We start from the raw sequence: 22,662 nt of genomic DNA, 5'->3' as shown, positions 1-22,662 counted from the left end.
CCTCCAATAAGCAACTACACTTGATATTTTGAGCTCAAACATATCTATTGTTGCCAAGTCGTTCTCCTTTCCTTGGATTATTTGCTTTAATTCCAAAAATAAACTCCCCGAAATCTCTCTAGCTTGGTACAAGTCGGGATTGATTGGGTCATTCTTGTATATCTTTTCGTGTGAGGCCCATGATTGTGGGCCTCCCACGTGGCTGTGTGGGAGGTCCACGATCGTGGACATCCCATGTGGGAGTCCAACGACCGTAGACGTGGACCTCCCACGTGGGAGGCCCATGATCATGGGCCTCACACGTGGTGCCAATTAGTTGGTGCCACGTGTGCCGTGCCAGCCACATGGCACATCGTGGTGTGCCATGTGACCGTCAAAGTCCACAAGGTGAGCCTTTCGCTCGCCACGTGGATTGGCTACCACGTGGCCACGCCACGTGTAATGCCCAAGCTTGGGCATTACACATGGCGTGGCCATGTGGACTAAGCAGTCCACGTGTAATGTGCACGCTCGGGCATTACACGTGGACTGGCCAGTCCATGTGGTGACATGCGGGCATTACATGCAGCGCGGCGGCCTCGTGGACTTTGCCACGTGCATGGCGCCAGGCATGCGGCAATGGCCACGCAGGCTAGCCGCGTGGCCACGCAGGCCCACGTTGTGTGGCCAGCTGTGCAACGACTATTAAGTCGTTGCACACGCAAGCCCTCAACAGGCCCTAGCCTCCCCCCCTCTCGCCTCTCTCTTGCTCCCCCCCTCGCCTACCTCTCACTCACCCCCCTCTCGCCTACCTCTCTCTCCCCCCTATCGCCTACCTCTCGCTCCCCCCCCTCTCGCCTACCTCTCGCTCCCCTCCCCTCTCGCCCCCACTCCCCTCTTGCCTCTCTCTCGCTCCCCCCTCTCGCCTCTCTCTCACTACCCTCCCCTCTCGCTCACCTCCTCTCGCCTCCTCTCACCTCTCTCACTCGCCCTCTCTCTTCCCTTCTTGTCTCCCTCCCTCCCTTCCCCCCCCCCCCTCTCTCTCTCTCTCTCTCTCTCTCTCTCTCTCTCTCTCTCTTCCCTTCAACAACCGCCGTCTCAACAAGCGCGCTGGCACTGGTGGGAAGTGGTCTCAACAAGCATGCCTCAATGGTTGGAACGTCCTCAAGTAATAACGGTCCTCACTTGTCCTCAACATCGAAGTAAGAATTCTCAATCATCAAAGTTCTCCAGGTAGACTTCATATAGATAGCATAACAATTCCAATAGCATCATATGTAGTTGGAATAAAAAATGAGTGCAATTTAAATACAAATTTAAGATAATTGCATCACATGTTGAATGACAAAAGACTAATTTAAGAAGTATTGATTGTAACATGGATGCGTATTCAAGACAAAATGCCTCCACGGTCTACAAATGAAAGGGTTCACCGGATCACAAGATGAGATCATTCTCTCGCAAGATGTGGGCATATCACAAGTGACCACATCAAGCGAGGTGACAAACACCTCACAATTACAACTGACTATGGAAGTTGGTTCTTCGACGATCGCTAACAACCATGTGGTTACCAACAGTGCGACAATTGTAGAAGAAGAGGAGTCTGTGAAAGAGAGTTTCGGCCAAGTGGTTGATTGACACATCTCGACAAATTGGGTGGAGGACCACTTGGTCAACAATCAAAACCGCCTTCCTAGAGTGCCACTTTGTCACCTCCTTGCAAACCCAACAATTTGCACGAACGAGTATTTTATCGGAAGCATCAAGGAGAGCAAGTACCAATCGACAATGGCGGCATTCATTGTCTCAGAGGGATTCCTAGGCAAATCCCCCATTCCATTCGACTGTCAAAGTACAGCGCCGACCACGATCTGTCATTTGTTAGGTGAATTTGACACGATATTGGAGGAGAACGAAGGATGGAAACACATGGTTGGCAAGATGTTCGTTGTTTGGGATGGCAACCATCGACTCAAAGCTTGGCAAGAATGGGCGAATACCAATCAAGTTGAAAAAGAGAGGATTCCCAAGGTGAATTGTAGAGTAGTCCAGTTCCTTGAGGAAGAGGAGGCTGAGTTCTTGTTGGTCCTGCGCATGATCAACAAGTAAGTGCATTGTACAATGTGTATATAAAATGAAGAAACATTGTGTATGTCATCTTTTGCCTTGTTTATAATGCATGTAAAATTTTTAGGGTCACCACCATTCATGTGCCGAACACAATGGCACATGATATATGCATGATGCAGCGTGTGGGTCTTGCCGATCCACAATTGTTGCTGTCAAAATTTAGTGATGCTAATTGTGCATGGACCCAAAAAGTGCTTATTCATCGGGGACCCAACAAATCCAAGTGGTTAAAGTTTCCCATGGCACTCTTGTCACAATTAGTTTTCAAGGTGCATGTGCGTTGCAGTATGTATTGATTTTGAAATATATTTCTTAATGTTTTCAATTCGAAGTATGTTTCTTAAATAAATATAAACGCATTGCAGTCGGAATTCGATGCCACGTTCCAGGACAAGATCAGTCGCGAGGGAGTAGAGAATACATGATGGATGCAGAATTGTTTGACAAGAACCATAGGGATGCCCTAAAGGAGACAAAGGCACTCTTCCCTAAAAGGGGACATGAGCTGGCACAAATTGCCAATCCTGACTGTGGAAAAGAATTCTTTAAAAAAGTGATCTTGTACCAAGGGTGGGGTGAAAAGGCTAGCAAATTCACTACACAAAAGCTAGCCGAGATTACTCGAGCACATGTTTCAAATGAAGAGTAAGATCTTCAGTTCTCTTGATGCATTACATTTTTAAAAAAGTTATTAGAAACCTAACGCTTGTTTATAATGCAGGAAATGTAGGCTGCTTGACATATTGGCTAGTGGCAAGTTTGCTATAAGGGATGCGTAGATTCCGCCATCCAATAGAGCCTTCTTCATGTGGATCCATCGTCATGTGTACTGGTTCCAATTGACCGAGTAAATGCTCAAATTGTACGCGAAGCTGGAGGCGGACTCACCTGCAGTAGCTGGCATGCATGAAGAGCTACATAAGACTCTGGAGTAGGTATTACGGATGCCTTGAAATCTTACAGGAAGTCTCATTTTGAGAAGGCATTTGTTAGGTGGAAAGGAAAAATGCATGCTACCTTGGATCCTAACCAGCAACCACACCTACCATGCACATCATGATGCCTCTAATACAGGTATAAAGAACCTTAACTCTTTCTTTCCCCCTCTTGCATGGTGGAGAAGCTCTCCTGCTTCTTGTATTGGTTTCTTAGACCTTTCTAATGGCTGTGTATTAGGTGGTGGTGGAGAAGTAGTATACGTGATCGAGTCTACATTCTCGAACACCCTTTAGACGCATGGGTGCTGTCTGAGGTGGAGGAGACATGATTGTACCCCGAAGAGTGGATCAACGAGCTTCGGGGCAAGGACACATGGATACTTTGTCCATGGTGGTCAGACTACCCAGAGGGGGAGTTTCCTCTAGAGGAGGCAGAGCAGTTTTAGAGTACGTTTCCTTGTGCTCAGTATTTAATTTTTGTACAAGGTATGAAGCTTGTTTTTTGGGAGTTTATAGTTCTAATGTTGGTTGAATGCAGTGGCTAGAAAGGGAAAGAAACCTACCACCGAGCAAGAATTGACCCCCGTGAAGAAAAAGGGTAAGAAATCCACACCTCCATCGTCCCAAAAAAGGTCATAGCCAGACTGGGAAGGGGATGACTCAGATGAGGAATCTGAGGATAGCCATTCCAAGGATGATGAGCATGAAGATGAGCGGTAGTCCCATGCATATGGCAAAGAGCAAGTGACCCCTTCGCATGGCGAGACCCAAGAGAAGGATTCGGAGAGTTCAAAAGATGGCGAGGCGGACCCCTTAGGATCTAGTAAGTAAAATTAACGTGTTAAGTCATTCATTATATCATTTATTCATCAACTCTCATAACATGTATTTGGTGTTGTGTAAATGTAGACCAACGTCCCATCGTGGTGAACCCCCTGCACTTATTTTTGAGCTCGAACATTGATCACCTCCGTCTCACACTTTTGGGAAAGCGAAAACACAGGTATGATCTCTCAGTAGTGCGAGGGACTCTCTCCATTCGTCATCATTATAGCGTTTGCACTCCCCTTACATGCTTTGTTGTTCCACGAATCTTGCAGTATTGCAACGATTCATGGGATCTCTGATGAGGTGGGGAAGCATGGATGCCTTCGATAGCCTTGGAGGCGTGTGCTTGGTGTGGGCTGATTTTTCTACAAATACGTGTCTCCAAAAGGGCGCTTTAGAGGTTCCTCGGGGGAATGTTTTTTGGGAGATACTTGTGGAGTTGGCTTTTGTGCTTGCTGCAAAGTTCCTACATGCCGATGGCACTATGGTGTGCACCCTATGTGCAAAGCACCTGGGGATTGCAGTGTGGGAGGCAGGAACTTGGAACTTCACATTACGAAGGACTTTCTTCTTGCACGTCCCTAGATATCTCTATGTCATGTCAGAAGATGGCCAAGAAGAGGTGAGTGAAGGATTCTTTGGTTTTTGTGAAAGTCAAGCTCTTCTTCTAGACACATCCCATATCACTCTCCCCTTATATCTTCATATTGCAACAGAGTCCTTTGTGAACTTTATGGTTATGGCTTCATCTAGTAATCCCTCTAATACTATAACGCTTGCAACCATCTTAAGTAAAGCTCTTTAATCTTTCATGCAACTAAAAGAAAAGGAACCCAGATCGGATGCTGTTTTGGAGGCATGAACAACAACTTTTGAAGTAAATGAGCTCTACAAGAAGTTGAAAACATGCCAAGCTAGACCTTACAGACAAGGACATGCTAGAGGTGAAAGCAGCTTCAGCCATTGGGACGTGGAGAGATTTCGGCATCATTGAAGAGGCAAAGGAGGATCCTCTAAGAGCTAAAGTTTCCACCTTCATTCGCAAGCTAGGGTAGACGAAAAAGGCGTAGGTGTTTGCCATGTAATGTTGTGGCCTTGTAAGTTTTCAAGGGGATATAAAATGGAAGTTTAAGATCATAATATGGTGACTTTGTAAATGAGTTGCAATGGTAGTTATAACTTGATATGCATTGATAATTGTAAATGAGTTGCAATGTGTATAGTGCTCTTGTATCCATCCATGCCTCTCCTCTATTGTCACCACATGAGTCATAATGAGGAAGACCATAGAGAGCTGATAGACACTTAGAAGTGTAGAGAGAGAAACCACTCGCCTAAATACCAAAAATCGCTCGCTTGAAAATGCTCACCAAAAAAATCGCTCGCTTAAAAATGCTCACCAAAAAAATATACCCATCCATTGTGAGGAGGTGTTAAAGATCATGACCTTGGTCTTTCCAAGGTTCATAGTGAGGTCTCGATCCTCGAAAAAGGCCTGTAATGCATCCAAATGCCTCTCTAGTCCCTCTGGTGATCAGAAATAAGAACAATATCATCTGAATACAAGAGGATTGGTATAAAGGACACCTGCTACATGTGCTCGTGGTCTTCCCTGTCTACCTATGTAATCTGAGATCTTGTCAATGTATAGACCAAATAGAGTAGAAGACAAGGGGAAGCCCTGCTTCACCCCGATAGTGTTGTGTATGATCTCTAAGTCACCTCATGGAGCCTGTACTGAATCATAGAGTGTAATGATCCCCCAAAGCATCTCTGCGCACTCCCATATCCTGCAGTCTCCTCATCGTGGTGGACGGTATTAAAAGCTTTGCGGAAATCCACAAAGCAACAATATATCCGATGCTCGTGAGCTCTCCCCTCCTCAATGATCCCTCATAGTGTAAAGATATGATCTAGTGTGGAGTGCTCTCCCCTAAAGCAGTCTGCCTACCCCAGTGCTCTGAGTCTTTGCTCCTCAGACCATCTACTAAGCCATGCTCCAAAATTGAACCATAAATCTTGGCCAAGGTGTGACCAATCATGATAGTCCTATAGTTGTTAGGGTCCATGGGGTTACCTGCTTTCAAGATAGGTATAATAGTATTCGATGACCAGCTGGCGGGAAGCCCTTCCATAGGGCCCTGTTAAACATGTGAACGAGTAAAGGGGCTAGCGTGTCCCTAGCATGAGAGAAATGCTTGGTGAGGAGTCCATCGTGGTCCTATGCTCTCCCAGTCTGCATCCTGTCAATAGCATCTCTCACCATGCTCAGGTGAAAGAAGGAAGAGTGTGGGGGATGAGGTTCGGGTGGATGGGGGAGAGGTGGCTACTCAAGGGCATGGTAGAGAGAGGTGGCATATGTGTTCTAGGTGCCGGGTGAAGTAATCGGAGTCGGCAGGCGATGATCCTGGAAGATCCTCCAGGCCTCCTTACAGTCCCTCCCAAGAAATAGCTGGTATAGCTCCTGCTCAAGCTTGGCTAGGTAGGCTCTCCTTCGTGTGAGACGTCGAAAGATCACTTGTGCCTGCTAGTGAGTGGTGGATCCTAGCGCCACCTCTTGATGTAGACGGGCTTGGGTATCGCGAAATTCCTCGTCGTTATGAGCGATTATGTGGGAAAGTCCCTCCTGGTGATGTAGGGGTGGCTTTGGAGTGTGGGAAGGCAGTTGCAAAAGCGGCGGGGGGACGTATGGAGGGTGGTTGCGAGTTGTGTGGTAAGCTCATCAAGTGGGATGTGGGGGTCGAGGTCGGAGAGGATGCGGTAGACGTGATTAGAATAGATGGAAGAGGTCTCTCTTATGGAGTGGTATCTCACGCGGTGATGGGGCAAAGCAGGTGGTTGGGTGGTGTATCGGCATGTGAGGGAGAAGGCCAGGTATGCATGGTCGGCTGCAAACACCGATGGGGCGAGGTGAGATGGTAAACTTCGGAATGAGTGGGATCCCATTAGATAGTCCACTGTACTGGCTGCATATTCGAAGGGGTAGGAGGTGAAGGAGTTGGATCCAAGCCATCTGGCTAGGCCATTATAAATGGCTAGCCTAGGAGCCCTGCCGAGGGCTAAGAGATACTCTCCATAGTCTGTGTGGGCTGCTGTATCCTGTGATGTCCGCTCCAGATCCGTACCGACCGCGTCAATCTCCTAGTACATGGGATCATTTGTCTCAAAGAAGGGTACCTGTGCACATGCGATGTGGGCATTGAAGTCTCCAGTGAGGAGGATGTTCCCTAGACTGGAAAACTTCATAATGTCATCATAAAGGGATAGGTATAGGGACTCTCCATGGGTGGCATATTTAGAAGTGGAGGGTGCAAAGTAGCACATTGCAAGGTAGATGTCTTGGCCCTCTCTGTCTAGATCCTCACCCACAAAAACCATGCAACCTCATCCCACCTGACCACCCGTATCACATGCTGAAGCTCCTCCCTGTATAGTAAAGCCCCCGACCCCCAGGTACCCCCTCCCTGTATAGTAAAGCCACCCACCCGACCACCCGTATCACATGTTGAAGCTCCTCCCTGTATAGTAAAGCCACCCCTCCCGACCCCCAGGTACCCCCTACCGTGCATGGTTGTGGTCGGTGAATAGACTGCTATCTGTATTCTCTTACCTCTGGAAGCCGACTCCCCCACTGATGTGTCTCTGGGTACAGGACCAAGTCTCTCCCTCTAAATGTCTCCTCAAACAAACCTACATCTATCCTCAAGGTACCATTGTAGTTCCAAACATCAATCTCTAGCTTGGTCTCATAGGTCTCGCACCGTCATTAGGCATGTCGCTTGGTGATGATCACCCTCCCATCTCTGTGCACTACCCATTTCCTTGTCTTCCATGCATCCAAGATGCGTGGCATGCACTCCCTCCTGTGAGATCATCTTCGAGGTAAGTCTTTTCTCCTTTTAGTGCCCGCCTTTTTGGTAAGGAATGCTTGCCTCGCCTCCAACCCTCCTGTGAGATCATCTTCGAGGTAAGTCTTTTCTCCTTTTAGTGCCCACCTTTTTGGTAAGGAATGCTTGCCTCGCCTCCAACCCTGCAAACTTGAGGATGACTGCGTGCTACTTGGTGGTGTCTTTGCCCACCCTCCATGCCTCGACGAAGGGGTGATTAGAGATTTCCGTCTTTATGCATAGTGATATGGCATCCTCTTTCGGCGAGGCTCCTTCCTTCCATCCCACCACTCTCACATTCAATTCCCTAATCTTCCTTCTTTTCTCCTCTTTGAGTGTGTCATTAATGATGTTTGGTGATGATGGTGGGTTTTGTTGCTTCTTGGCAACCTCAATCCAGCTGCCCGCTTCTTCCACTTGTTTCTGTGTGTCCTTAATCATCTCGGCCCATGTCCTCTTGTTCTTGAAGGGTCTTCATTTGCTCTCTAACTGTATTCAGCCCATCATTGAGGGATGGCTGAATTTCTCCTTCTTCGAATTCAGTACGTGCCCTCAAGGTCTCATTTTCCGCTTTAAGGGTGGCAACTTGGGCCTCCAACTCCGTGATTAGTGAGGCATGGTGGGGTGGCTGGTTTTTGCGTCCAACATTTGGACGATTTCCTCCTACATCTTGCTAAGTTGAGTTACCATGTGTACTTGCATGTCTGCCTTCCACCTATCCATCTCCTCTTGCATGGAGGCATGCAACCCACGCATAAGGTCATCATTATCCTTGTTCTCCGTGAGCTTTTGTAGGTGCTCCAATGTCAGTATCCTGCATTTTGCATACTTCTCTCATGGTGGTCAGGCATGTTTTGATATGGGGATCACTGATCTGCTGTGGGCTCACCCAAATCGAGCTGTGTTTCCTCTCCTTCTCACCTCTAGTCCTTGTTTTCGGGAGCTGTCCATGTTGGATTGAAGGGGTCCCCTTTCTGGTACTGATTCTGGTCTTTAGCTTTGGTGGCCCCCATAGGTGGTCAATTGCAAGTGGGGAGGTAAGTACATGCAACAAGAGGAGGTGCAAGTTGGACAGTGAAGGGAAGAGGGGGCAGCGAAGAGAGAGGACGAGGCGCAGGTTCGAAGAGAGAGAAAGAGGTGAAGGTGGGGCAGCGAAGAGAGAGAAGGGAAGAGGGGGCAACGAAGAGTCAAAAAGAGGCACATGTGGGGTAGTGGGCGTGTAGGGAAAGTGGAGAAAGAGGAGGCACGATTTTTAAGAGAGAGAAAGAGGCGCAGGTGGGGCAACGAAAAGAGAGAAGAAGAGAGGGAGGAAGGAGAGAGAGGAATAGGGGAAGAGAGAGGAGGAATAGGAGGAGAGAGAAAAGAGTGTAGGAGTGTGTTGAAAAAATAAAATTTAAATAAATAATATAATACAAAAATATAAAGATATATAATAACAATATATAAACATATAATAAATAAGGATATAAAATAAATAAATAAATAAATAAATATATACTAATATATTATAATATAATGTTACATATATAAATATAAATAAAAAAACTAAAAATATATATAATAAATATAAAATAAAATAATATAATAATCATATATAATAATATTATAGTACTATTGTTATATATAAACACATTCACACACATATGTATATATACACAATTACACGTGTATATAGAGAATGTGTGTAAGAGAAAGAAAAATATAGAGAGAATGAGAGAGTCGCACATAAGCATTATACATATACACACAACAAATACAAATATAGACAAAGAGGACATACATACACACACACAACTACACACATACATATACTACACATACAAATGCATAAATGAATACACAGGCACACTCGCATACGTGCATATATATCGTGTGCACATCTGCATACAAGCAAAAACTTTATGCGCGGTTCACCTACTTGTCAAGGTATTGTTGAAGGACGCCTAGACATTGGATCGCCATGGTGCTCGTCTCCGCCGTGAAGGACTACATCAACCGCATGCTCAGCGACATCGCGGGCATGAAAGTTCTGATCCTAGATCCTCAAACGGTATGTTACCCCCACTTATCTCATTTTTCCTAGGCTTTATGATTCTACGCAGATCGCAGAATCCGCCCAACTTTTAATCACATACTTCAAAACCCTAATCTTACATTTTGGCACTAGTCAAGGTCCCGCTCAGGGTTTGTTTCATTAGCACCTTTGAGTGAACATAGCTTGATCTGTGTTGCATTACATGTTGATTTCTTATAATTTTTAGGTCAAGTAAGTTCTCCATTGTCACACACACACATATGTGTGTGTGTGTGTGTGTGTGTGTATACACATTTATATACACAAATCAAATTCATCTTTAGGAGTCTGTTAAACTTGAGTTTGTTGGCTGATTGCATTCCTGTAAAGCTTTCTTCCGTTTTTTTTGGTTTTTTTTTTGGTTTTGTGTGTGTGTGTGTGTGTGTGTGTGTGTGTGTGTGTTGATTGTTCCTTTTGTTTATTGAAGTCTTTGAAAATAAGCAATATAATTTTATCATTTATCCAAGCGTGGATGTATTTATAATGAATTTCTACCATCTTCCCAGTCTATAAATTGATTCCAGCAGTCTGAAAGTTTATGTGCACAATTTGTAGGTTAGCATCATAAGTGTTGCGTTTAGTCAGTCAGAGTTACTGCAAAAGGAGGTTTTCTTGGTCGAAACTATAGACTCTGCAGCCAAGGAGTCCATGACACATCTGAAGGCAGTATGCTTCCTGCGTCCCACATCAGAAAACATTCAGCATTTGAAAAGAGTTTTGAATAGCCCTCGTTTCGGGGAATATCATCTATGTATGGTATCCATTTTCGAAACAAATTTTACTTCTTCTTTTTTTTGGAACTTGACATGCTCGAAGTAGACTGCAGAGTTTAACAATGGTTTGTGTGTTGTTTTTAAACAGATTTTTCCAACGTTTTAAAGAACTCTTACATCCAAATTCTTGGGGACGCAGACGAGCATGAGGTTGTGCAACAAGTCCAGGTGCTCACAAGCTCTTTTGCTTTCTTAGCTACCATGAAGTGTTACATGTATTGTGCTTGTACCTGCTTGATCTGCATATGTTTGCATGATGTTTATAGCCACCTCAGCCACGAGTGTGGTGAACTCGGAGACTAGTGTGTGTTGGATATGTGTAGTTGATGCTATCACCAACATTGAGTTCTGAATGTTTGCTGATCCATAATTCCTGTTCTTGTCTGGCGAGAAATGTGCTTCTTTTGACAAGTGAGTGTATGGACGATGCGTTGCATCTCACGTGATGAAATCAGCCCATGTTCACTGATGGTGGAGTTGCATGCATAGCCTTCAATAGTACCGTACTCCAACACAAGCAAGGACCAGACATGGACCCCACAATCGGCTCAAGGCTCAGTGGCTAAAAGCATGGCTCAATGCAAAGAACTTAAGAGGCCAAGTCTTGCTTGGGGGACAAAGACAGCCTACATCGGCATACCAAAACTCCCAACCCTCCCCAACCCCAACCCCAACCGCAACCCCCCCCTCCCCCGCACCCCGCATGCCATAAGCAGGGGAAAAAAGGGAATAATGGAGAGGAGCCTTCTATAGAAAACAAGGCATTACAAAATCCAAAAGGATCCAAAAATATGTAACTCGGATTTTTGGGGGACTACCCGGGCAGAGAACCCAACACATTTAACTGGAAAAATAGATTGTTGAAAGTTTAACAAACTTCCTGCATGGTAGTATGTTGATGATGATTTGATGTCGTCTTCTTACGTTGACGTTTCCAAGATTCCGACACTTGATGGTCAAGTGTGGGATGTGTACTTGCAAGAAACAAATGCTTTGTGATGGTGCTTGCAGTATTGATGGCAACAATTCTTTTAGGTGAGATAGCTAGGGCAGAGGACTTGAGGAAAAAGAAGAGCTCCTTCATGATAATGTTAATGATATGAGCACTAAATACCTTACACACATGTGATGTTGAGAATCTTCAGGAGCTGAGGAGGCTGGAGCACCAAAATTGTTAGCAAATGTGAGCATATCTTGACACAGTGTTCTACACCCACTATTGGGCATTAATGACGTTAGTGTGGATGTCGTAGTGTTTAGTCCATACTATGCATAATGGAGTTGATAGCTATATAGTCTTGTGGGTTGACTACCATGAGTATACAACATGCACGTTCCTAAAAGGTGAATTTGGGCATGCTCTTGGATTCATGTAGATATATATATATGACATCCCTACTGATGATAGTTGGGTCGAGAGGTTATAGAGTTTGCGACCTTTACTCTCATGATTGTGACCCACGAAAATACATTTCACAGCTTTATCATCCAGCTTGGTCCTTTTCTCTTGGTGCACATGTGCATATGCCAAACTACCAAATACACGGAAGTAATCAACTTTGGGCTTACGCAATGCCAAGTCTCAAACGGTGTGATGGACTTCAAGGCCTTTGTGGGGCATCTCTAAAGTACACGAGTTGTGCATAGGATGGCCTCAAGCCAAAACTTGTGTGGCAACTCTTTTTCTTTATCATGCACCTCGCCATTTCCATCAAAGATCTATTCTTTCTCTCTGCTACACCATTTTGTTGTAGTGTATATGGCACTGTGCATTGATGTTTAATACCTTTCCCCTGCAAGTGTGCCTTGAAGACATTTGATATGTATTCACCTTCTCTATCTGAATGAAGATCGCATGGAAGTACTGAAAATGCATGAACACCGTGGATTTTTCCTTCATTGGATATACCCATGTGAATTTGGAGTAGTCATCAACGAAAGTGACAAAATACATGTGTCCTCCCAAGGATGGGGCCCTCATTAGACCACAAACATCACTATGTATGAGTTGTAATTTACTCTCCGTTCTCACCACACCAGCATGAGGGAAGGGCTTTCTATTCATTTTGCCTGGAATGCAGCCCTTGCATGATCCGCGGGATCTCAACATGAGGCATACATTCAACCATACTATGTCAGAAAATGCAGCGGAAATGATAACCAAACTTGGGTAGACAAGAGCAAGTAGACTGCAGAAAATAAGTAGCACAAGAAACACAGAGAGATAGGTGTGTAAACTCTTCTCTATACACAAGATCCCGAGAAAACTGAATGAATGAGTGGTGGGGGCAAGGGGCCTATATATACACCCCTGGGAGAGCAGTCGGCCAGCATAGGAAGTGTCCACGACTGCTGAAAAATGTCCACGATTGCATAAATGCAGTCGGCCAGCAGATAAATGCCCACGACTGAGAAAAGTACAGTCGGCCAGCAGTCCAGTAGCCCACGACTGATGTGTATACGGGGAGTGTGGAAAAATGAGAAAACACCTTATACAGGGCGGGCACACCCACATCAGAGGCCCTGGTGTATCAATATAGACAGGAGATGACTTCTAACACCCCCTCTCAGCTCCTGGCTGTGAAACCAACCCAAGGGAGCTGGAGTGCCGCCTGAGCGTAGCCTGAGGTAGAGACTTCGTGAAGAGGTCCGCCGCATTGTCCTCCGTCGAACAATAAAGTAGCAAGATGTCACCAGCCAAGATCTTCACGTACAAAGTGATACTGTATCTCTATATGCTTGGTCCGGGCATGGAAAACCGGGTTCTGAGCAATAGCTATACAACTCTGGTTATCGCACTGGATGACTGTGGGCTCCCTCTGTGGAAACCCAATCTCGCCTAGTAGCCTCCGTAGCCATACAACCTCACAAGCAGCACCACAAGCAGCCCGATACTCTGCCTCTGTCGAAGAAAGGGCAATAGTTGGTTGCCTCTTGCTGCTCCAAGAAACTTATCTTAAGCCGAGGGTAAAACTGTATCCTGAAGATCTCCTCGTGTCTGGATCTCCTCCCCAATCTGAGTCACTCCAACCTTGGAGCTTGACTCCATTCCCTCCTGTGTAAAAGAGTCCCATATCCTTCGTACTCTGCAGATCCGCAAGATCCGCAATCCTGCGTCCCAATGAGACTTCAATGGCGTCTGCATAAAAGAGCTCAACAGCCCCACGGAGAAGCTCAAGTCCAATCTGGTGTTCATCAACCAGATCAATGAACCAACCAACTTCCGGTACTGCGAGGCATCAACTGGCTCACAAGGATCTGTAACGGTTAACTTTGTGTTCGGGTCCATCGGCGAAGTAATAGGCTTGCAGTTCTCCATCCCAAAGGCCTCAAGCAACTCATGAACATACCGCTGCTGAGAGACGAAAAATCCCCTCTGGGTCTGCCAGATCTCCAATCCCAAGAAGAAGTGGAGTAAGCCTAAGTCGGTCATCTCAAACTCCTTTGACAAGGCAGCCTTCGTCACTCCAATGTGCTCCACATGACCGCCGGTGAGAATGAGATCATCCACATAAAGGATGATAAGTGTGACCATGCCGCGTTTTCGAAAGAGATACATGTTCGGATTTGCAACCGATCTCTGAAATCCAGTCCGAATAAAGAAGGAATCAATCTTCTGATTCCAAGCCCTGGGAGCCTGCTTAAGACCATACAAGGCCTTACGTAACATGTAAACCATCCCTTCCGATCCTGGAACAATAAAGCCTGGAGGCTGTTCAACGTACACCTCTTCCTGCAGGTCACCATTAAGGAACGCAGATTTCACATCCATTTGATATACGGGCCACCTCTGAGAAGAAGTAAGGGCAAGAACGGTCCGAATCGTGGACATCCGCGCTGTCGGTGCAAAGGTATCCTCGTAGTCGATGCCTGGCCGCTGAGCATAACCTTTAGCCACAAGCCTGGCTTTGTGTTTGTCCACCGACCCATCAAACGCGTATTTGGTCTTAAAGACCCATTTGACACCAATGACTGACCGCTTCGACGGCCTCGGTACCAACTCCCAAGTGTTGTTCTTCTCGATGGCATCAAGTTCCACCTGCATGGCTTTCCTCCAAGTATCCTGTGAAAGGGCTTCCTTTACGGAAGTGGGCTCTTTGTCCCGCATGATACGAGACATCAAAGCATAGTTCACCTGAAGAAGCTCCGCCGTGTTGCTTTTATCTCGGACTCGATGTGATCTTCGAGGGCTGTCCTCTGTGGTCCACTCGGAGGGTAGCTTCGTGACACCCGACTCCCGAAGGGTGTCTAACAACCACCTAGGTACTCGAACAGATCGTGGAGCCTCCTGTGGTCGCGGGGGTCAACTCCAGCTGTGGGCTCAACCTCCTGTGATGACTGAGGTGGATCAACTGGAATGAAAGACTGGGAATCATCATCAGACTCCTCTGGATCTCCAAGAAGTGGCGGCTCCTCGACAGTGGATGCGGGAACATGCTCGTCAAAGACCACATCCCGGCTGACAACAATCTCGTTCCTATTTGGATCATACAACCTGTATCCCTTGGAAAGAGAGTTATACCCCACAAATATCAGCTTGCGGGACTTGGAGTCAAGCTTCCCCCTCTGCTTCTTCGGAATATGTACATACGCATCACTTCCAAAAACACGAAAGTGCAAGACATCGGGTTTCCTGCCAAAATATGCCTCAAATGGAGTCATATGGGGTACAGAAGTCGTCAGAGAGCGGTTAATGGTATGGACAGCCGTTGCCACAGCCTCACCCCAAAGTGGACGAGGAAGATCACGATGCTCCAGCATGGTCCTCGCCATCTCCACCACAGTCCTGTTCTTACGTTCAACAACTCCATTCTCCGAAGGCGATCCGGTATTGGCCAATTTCCTTTTGATGCCATGATCTGCACAAAATCTGAAAAATACAGCCGAGGAGAATTCACCTCCTTTGTCAGCCCTGAGAGTCTTGACCTGAAATCCAGACTCTTTCTCCACCATCACATGCCAATCCTTGAACCGAGCAAAAGCCTGGTCCATTTGGGAAAGAAAGTAGACCCACGTGAATCTGGTACAATCATCAACAAGCAGCATAAAGTAGAGAGATCCTCCCAAAGATGGTATCTGCTGAGGTCCACACAAATCAGTGTGAATCAACTCCAATGGTTTCGAAGCCCGCCTGGAAGCCTGCTTCGGAAAGGATTCCCTGGGCTGCTTACCACGTATGCAAGAACTGCAACGTCCTTGCCTACTACCAACATCTGCCAAGCCAACCACCATCTGGTCCCGGAAGGCACGCCTCAAAGCATCCACATTTAAGTGGCCAAAACGAAAGTGCCACAAATCTCCGACCTGAGAGCCTATCAATGAGGAGAGTGCAGAGAGCTTGTAGATGCCATTCTCCACACCGCCTTCCCAAACAACTCTGCCTGTCTCACGGTCCCTTAGAGCAACTGAATGCTCCTCAAATTCCACCCGAAAGCCAGTCTTGCATACCTCATGCACTGACAGAAGATGAAAACCCAGAGCAAGGACATAAAGAACACGGGAAGCATGCTTGCCCCCCTTGCCGTCGGGAATAATCTCCATCCGGCCCTCACTATGAATCGGAATAGTGGAGTTATCGCCAATAAAGATACAACCTGATTGCCGTTTCAGATCCAGAAAGAAGTCACGAGATGGAGTCGTGTGCCTGGAAGCACCACTGTCGAGAATCCATTCCCGGGTATCCTTCGCGGTGAAGCCAACTGCCTCCTCGCTCGAAGATGATGAAGCATCGGAGTCCACCATCTCTAATTGCACACATGCCGGAGTCTTCGCAGCTGAGGTTGAGGAATCAGCACTCTTCCTTGTCCGCTTAGGGCACTTCCTCCAGTAGTGACCTTTCTTGCCACAATCATTACAAGATCTTTCGGCCTTCAGCTTCTCTCGTTCTGGATCAGGCTTCTTCTTAGAAGACTTCTCCGGTGAAGCCTTCCCTTTGCCCTTGTTGGTATTCCGGCCTTTCGACCGTTGGCCAGTTAAGGCCTCCGAACCTCCGCCGTGAGGAGGGTTCGTGAAACGTTCCTCCTGGTCCAAGACCATTGGCACAAGCTCCTCCCAAGTAATGGTGCTGAGCCTGCTACTCGTGATCAACGAGGAATAGAAAGCAGAATACTGACCAGGCAAGTGGGAAAGCAGTGTGATGGCCATATCTTCAGATGATATCTCTTTCCCAGCTTGAAGGACTTCCTGCTGAAGGGCCTGCAGCTTGTTGATGTGTTCCCGCATCGTCGAAGACTTTGCAGGGTTCATAACCCGCATTTGCACTTCCAAGGAAATCCGTTTCATGGGTGACACCTTGTTATACAAAGAAGCCAAGTGCTCCCATATGCCTCTCGCCAGCGTCATGTGCTTCACATGATTGATCACTTGTGGTGTGCAATTGAGGAAAATAAACGACCGGACCCTGGCGTTGACACGATCCCACATGTGTGCCTGTGCCTCTCGGTCCTTCCTCGTCGATAGTAACTCCCCTTCCTCAGCTTCCGGCCGTGGCACCCCGATGATAATAAAATCAGCAAGGTCATATGACTCCAGAACCGACTCCATCATGACCTTTTAGATGCCGTAATTGGACCCGTCCAACTGACGATCCACTAGGAACGTGGGGAGAGTCGGAATCTTCACGTGCTTCTCAGCCATCTCTAGTAAATCTGCCATCGCGGAGAGTAACCTGAAAGGGTGGGTGGGTGGGAAAAAAAAATCTGAAAACTTGCAAGTGGCTGTCTAGCACCTTAGCCCGCCTTCCTCTTGCACCTTTTCTCCCCGTTCAGCCCAAAACAGTCCACCAATCAGCAGCCTAACGCTCCCCCTCTTGCTCAGAAAACGCCCAAGATCTGTCTAGAGCCTATGGCTCTGATACCATGTCAGAATATGCAGCGGAAATGATAACCAAACTTGGGTAGACAAGAGCAAGTAGACTGCAGAAAATAAACAGCACAAGAAACACATAGAGATAGGTGTGTAAACTCTTCTCTATACACAAGATCCAGAGAAAACTGAATGAATGAGTGGTGGGGGCAAGGGGCCTATATATGCACCCCTGGGAGAGCAGTCGGCTAGCATAGGAAGTGCCCACGACTGCTGAAAAATGTCCACGACTGCATAAATGCAGTCGTGGAGCAGATAAATGCCCACGACTGAGAAAAGTACAGTCGGCCAGCAGTCCAGTAGCCCACGACTGATGTGTATGCAGTCGGCCAGCACTGGAGTGCTCCTGGCACCCTCTGGCAACCCTCCCACCACTAGGAAAAATGGGAAAAAATAGGGAAAAATACGGGGAGTGTGGAAAAATGATAAAACAACTTATACAGGGCGGGCACACCCACAACAGAGGCCCTGGTGTATCAATATAGACAGGAGATGACTTCTAACATACTATGCATCAAACTAGTTTACATGTCGAAAGCGTGCATGCCATGCTTCAGCTGCCTGCAGAGAGGAAGTATCCACTTGCAATTGAACATGCATTGTGTGCTTGCAACTCATAGGTATCCAACCTATATAGTCCATTGCATAATGTACTAATGGAGACAATTTGAAACCCATTGGAAGGGTCTTTGATGAGACACTTCTCACCCTTGAACTCCACATGCAAACCCTGCATAGCAATAGAAGACACTGATACCAAGTTCTTCTTTATGCCTGGCACATAAAGCACATCCTTCATTTGACTTTGCTTGCCATTAGCAAGCACCCAAGGCACCTTCCCTATGTCTTTTAACACGGTATGAAGAGTGATCTGCACATGAGACACTTCTGCTTCCACTATCCACATCTTGCATGGAGCTGAATACATCACGTCTAGAAGCGATATGCCTTGAAGCTCCGTTGGCTATGTACCAAATATGCTAACTCTTCTCTTGTGCACTTAGAGACAACTCATCATTTACCTCCTCTATGGTTAGAAACACCCAGTCATCCTCCACAAGGTTGGCTGAATTCTTGCATTCGTCGTTCGAGGAATCCACCACATTGTCAGACTCCTTGCCTCCATCCTTCTTCTTGTCTTTCTCTTGGGCTGTTGCATGCATGGAAGCCTTACTGTACTGATCCACAACCTTAAGCTTGATTAAGAACAAGATGGTGAATAAACATGATTAAGACAAAGGATAGAGAAGAAGAGGGAGATAGTTGGTGTCAGGGTTTTCTTTATTATATGGTACAAGAAGGTGTCTGAATGACTGTACATATTCAAGGCCCTTGGTCTACTCCGTAGGAGTGACCTCTGGCCTTCTACATGATTATGCTGACTTCTAACTTTTGTGAATGATGAATGCTGAGTGAATTATGCCAATGATTGGCCTTTGCTTATATCTCTGACAGAGCTCTGTTGAAGAGATGAGCAAGAAATGGTGCCAATGTATCAATAGCATAGATGAGATGCTCTCCCTGTAATCCTGTATGATCTGTCGCCCGTCCATGTTGGAGTCGGCATATGGCCCTCCTAACCATAGGTGGGGTGAAGAAGGTGGAGACTGTGGAGCATGGCTCTGTGGGCTGTGGTATAGGGGGCTGTGCAGGCACATCATAAAGTCTCTCTGCATATGTCTGCTAGGTCTGAGGAACGGCAATAGGTGTGGGAGGACGGGGCTCTCTAAGTCTCCTCCAAGCAGCAGCAGCATCTCTGCTCATGAGCATGTGACGTGTGTCCCAGTACTGAGCCTCCTCATAAGCTCGCCGCTTACGGCGGGTGAGAGTATGCATCCTCCTGCCTGCCTGCCTCTCTGGGTGATCTCCCCGTGAGCCCTTTGCACTCGGAGACTGTGGTAAAGGTTTCTGCACTCATCATCATACCATCGGTTCTGGGGCATGCTCCCAGATGTAGGTGGCCGTCCTGTCTGTATGTGGTATGGGAAACTCCTCGCGGCTGCGGAGTGCAGTACATGTGAGAGCTGGGAGGTGAGCATGGCCATGGGTGCCGATGGATCTAAGGCAAATAGCTGATCATGAACATGATAGTCGTACACCTCGGCTAGGTCCTGAGTGAAGTGAAAAATAGTGCGTGGTGGCTGTATGATGGGTGGGTGGGTCTCCAATAAGCTCCTGAAAGTGAGGGATAGGTATGTATGATCCGCCCCAATGGGGCATGGTGGTACGGTGAAGTGAGACACCATATCTGCTGCCTCTCGGGATCCCATCACATAATCCACTGTACTACTGCCACCTCCCACTGGAAAGCAAGGCAACCCACCTGAAGCTGGCCACTGAGTCATCCCGTTACATTGGGGCATGGTGGTACGGTGAAGTGAGACACCATATCTGCTGCCTCTCGGGATCCCATCACATAATCCACTGTACTACTGCCACCTCCCACTGGAAAGCAAGGCAACCCACCTGAAGCTGGCCACTGAGTCATCCCGTTATAAATAACGAGATGGTGTCGAGCTCCAGCAAATGTTGCCCATATCCAGTGCTGTCAGCTCCTCCATCAGCGGAGATCCGAGTGGTTCCTGTATCCTCTGTAGCTAGCGGCTCTAGTCTCAAGGGATCCTCAAAGTCATAGATCTCGCACTGTCTGCTCTGAGTCCGTGCATTGAAGTCCCCCATCAAGAAGACTTCTCCCAGTGTCGAATAGTGTAAGATCTCCTCAGATAAGACAGAGTATGGAGACTCACTACCCTCTCCTCCACCCGGCTCCTCGGTGGTGGCAAACCGCGACCCCTTCGGAGGAAAGTAGCAAAGGGCGATATAAATCCATCTGGTCTCCGAGAGGCGTAAGCTAATCCACATGTATCTCGCTTCCGAGTCTCGTGCTACGACTCGAACATGCTCATGTAACCCATGCCTGAAAAGCACTGCAATACCTCTTGAACCTCGGGAGGTGGCCTGTCTTATCCCCTGTCGGTGAGCTGACTCCCACTGATAACCCTCAACCCGTGGTAAGCCCCTCTCCGGGCTTTCATGTGTCTCTGTCATCAAGATGATATCCCGACCCTCCATCACCTCCTCAAGTCTCTTTGGATGTGTCCATAGGACTCCATTACAGTTCCAGATTGCTATGTGTATTAACGTCTACTAGAGGCCGAACTTGACCTATGAGACAAATCAATGTACAACTGTCAATGTCTTCTGGATGTCCAAAAAAAAGAAGGACAAAATGAACATGAAATAAACTATGAAAGTATTGAGCTAGTGGGGGGTGTGATGGATGGAGCACTACTGCCAGAGTCTCAGTATGCAACCTATATGCGTAGGGTATACAAGAATGCAATGCAGATCTGTCTAGTTCCAACCAGTACCATAATGGGGGTGTAATATGTGATACATAGGTGATGGCGAGGCAAAAATACCTCGGAGCATGATCTCCGGGTGTGAGTGTAAGTGAGCTAGCCGCTCCTGGATATGGTGCTGATGTCGAGCCTGTATCTCTATGATCTCGACTCAATGATAATTAGATTATGAAGATGTGTTGTAAATTCTTCACCAAGTATAGTGCTACCTTATGACTCAATTTGTTACATGCAGAAGCTTTGAGAGTCTTCTTTCAGCCCTAAACACCATCTAGAACATGCTGATGCAAAAACATAGATAGAAGGGAGAGTAGAGAGAGAGAGAGAGATAGCTGGAAATTCAGTATTTCATATGTTACAAAAAGGTACATGAATCCTTGCAGCCCTTGGTTGCCTTCTGGAAAAGGTAGAAAACCCTAACTCTAGTCCTATATCTAGACCCACACCCAAGAGGGAGTGAATGAACAAAACAATGAGCAAACATGCCTTTTATAGGCCTTTGGACAGCTAGAGATCTGGCCAACTGCTGGTCGGCTAGCCGCATGGACACCAATCTCTTTAATGAAGCACCCGGCCTGCTGTGTTGCAGCCGACTCAGATTCTTCAGGTTTTCCACTCAGCTGACAGGTCCTTGTGTCCAATCCAGTCCATCCCTTGCCATATCTTGCACATCAATGCTCCAAAATTCTAGTCCTATCTGGTTCTTAATCCTTCTTTATTTAGCTGGACTCTAGGATTAGTCCTGAGACTAGCATGTACATGTGCATGCACATGACATCCCCCTTTGCTAAACTTGATGTCGGGATTCCAAACTGCTTCTTGGATGATCGTCATCATCCCATTCTATTCCCGGAGTCCCTCTGTCATCCTTCCTACTCTGGCAACCTTTTCAGTGAATAGCCGACCCGGTCTCCAAATCCACTCTAACTCTGAAGAAGATTTATGCATCTGTTCCATCTAGTCCCCATTCCCTTCTTGCACTGTCTTTGAACACCGTCTTGGTCTTCATTCATGAGAAATGAGTCTGGCACTCTCACTCCACCCCATGGAGGATCATCCTCCCTTAGAACCATTGCCCGAAAGCCTTTCTTGGCTCACAGGACTGCCATCCCCTTTGGGCTTTGTGGTACACCACCAACCAACCTCTTGGGATTTCTTCCTGGTCTTGTGTTCCTTGCCTTGGGCCTCATACTTGTGCACTTTCCTGTACCTTGGACTTGTACACCTGCATATGGGATTGAATTAGTGTTTAGCCTTGTTGAGCCTGATGCTCTGATACCAATGTTACATGCGGAAGCTCTGAGAGTCTTCTTTCAGCCCTAAACACCATCTAGAACATGCTGATGCAAAAACACAGACAGAAGGGAGAGAGAGAGAGAGAGAGAGAGAGAGAGCTAGAAATTCAGTATTTCATATGGTACAAAAAGGTACATGAATCCTTGCATCCCTTGGCTGCCTTCTGGAAAAGGTAGAAAATCCTAACTCTAGTCCTCTATCTAGACCCACACCCAAGAGGGAGTGAATGAACAAAACAATGAGCAAACATGCCTTTTATAGGCCTTTGGACAGCTAGAGATCTGGCTGATTGCTGGTCGGCCAGCCGCCTGGACACCAATCTCTTTAATGAAGCACTTGACTACTTGTGCTGCAGCCGACTCAGATTCTTCAGGTTTTCCAATCAGCCGACAGGTCCTTGTGGGACATGTGGCAAGAAAGTGGTCCAAAGTGAGACAAGTGGCCTGACACTTGTTAGAAAGTGGATCAAAGTGAGACAAGTGGCCTCACACTTGTCACTTCAGCTATTGTGTGGCTCTCCACTTGTCA

At 46.9% G+C, this 22,662-nt stretch overlaps 1 protein-coding gene across 1 annotated transcript in view; it reads left to right on the top strand.

The window, feature by feature from the left end:
* The first annotated feature begins 9,605 nt into the window (after positions 1-9,605).
* Positions 9,606-22,662, top strand: part of VPS45 (vacuolar protein sorting 45) — a 44,703-nt gene continuing 31,646 nt past the window's right edge. The window contains exons 1-3 of the mRNA XM_086798337.1: positions 9,606-9,815; positions 10,395-10,590; positions 10,701-10,780. Of these exons, the coding sequence (XP_086654463.1) occupies positions 9,726-9,815; positions 10,395-10,590; positions 10,701-10,780 (366 nt within the window). The 5' untranslated portion in view covers positions 9,606-9,725. The remainder of the gene's footprint in view (positions 9,816-10,394; positions 10,591-10,700; positions 10,781-22,662) is intronic.

Source organism: Cibotium barometz, chromosome 5, assembly GCF_041138505.1.
Source record: "Cibotium barometz isolate CiBa-2024 chromosome 5, ASM4113850v1, whole genome shotgun sequence".
Taxonomy (NCBI): domain Eukaryota; kingdom Viridiplantae; phylum Streptophyta; class Polypodiopsida; order Cyatheales; family Cibotiaceae; genus Cibotium; species Cibotium barometz.
Note: the sequence above shows the minus strand (reverse complement) of the source record. Positions and strands in the feature narration are given on the sequence as shown.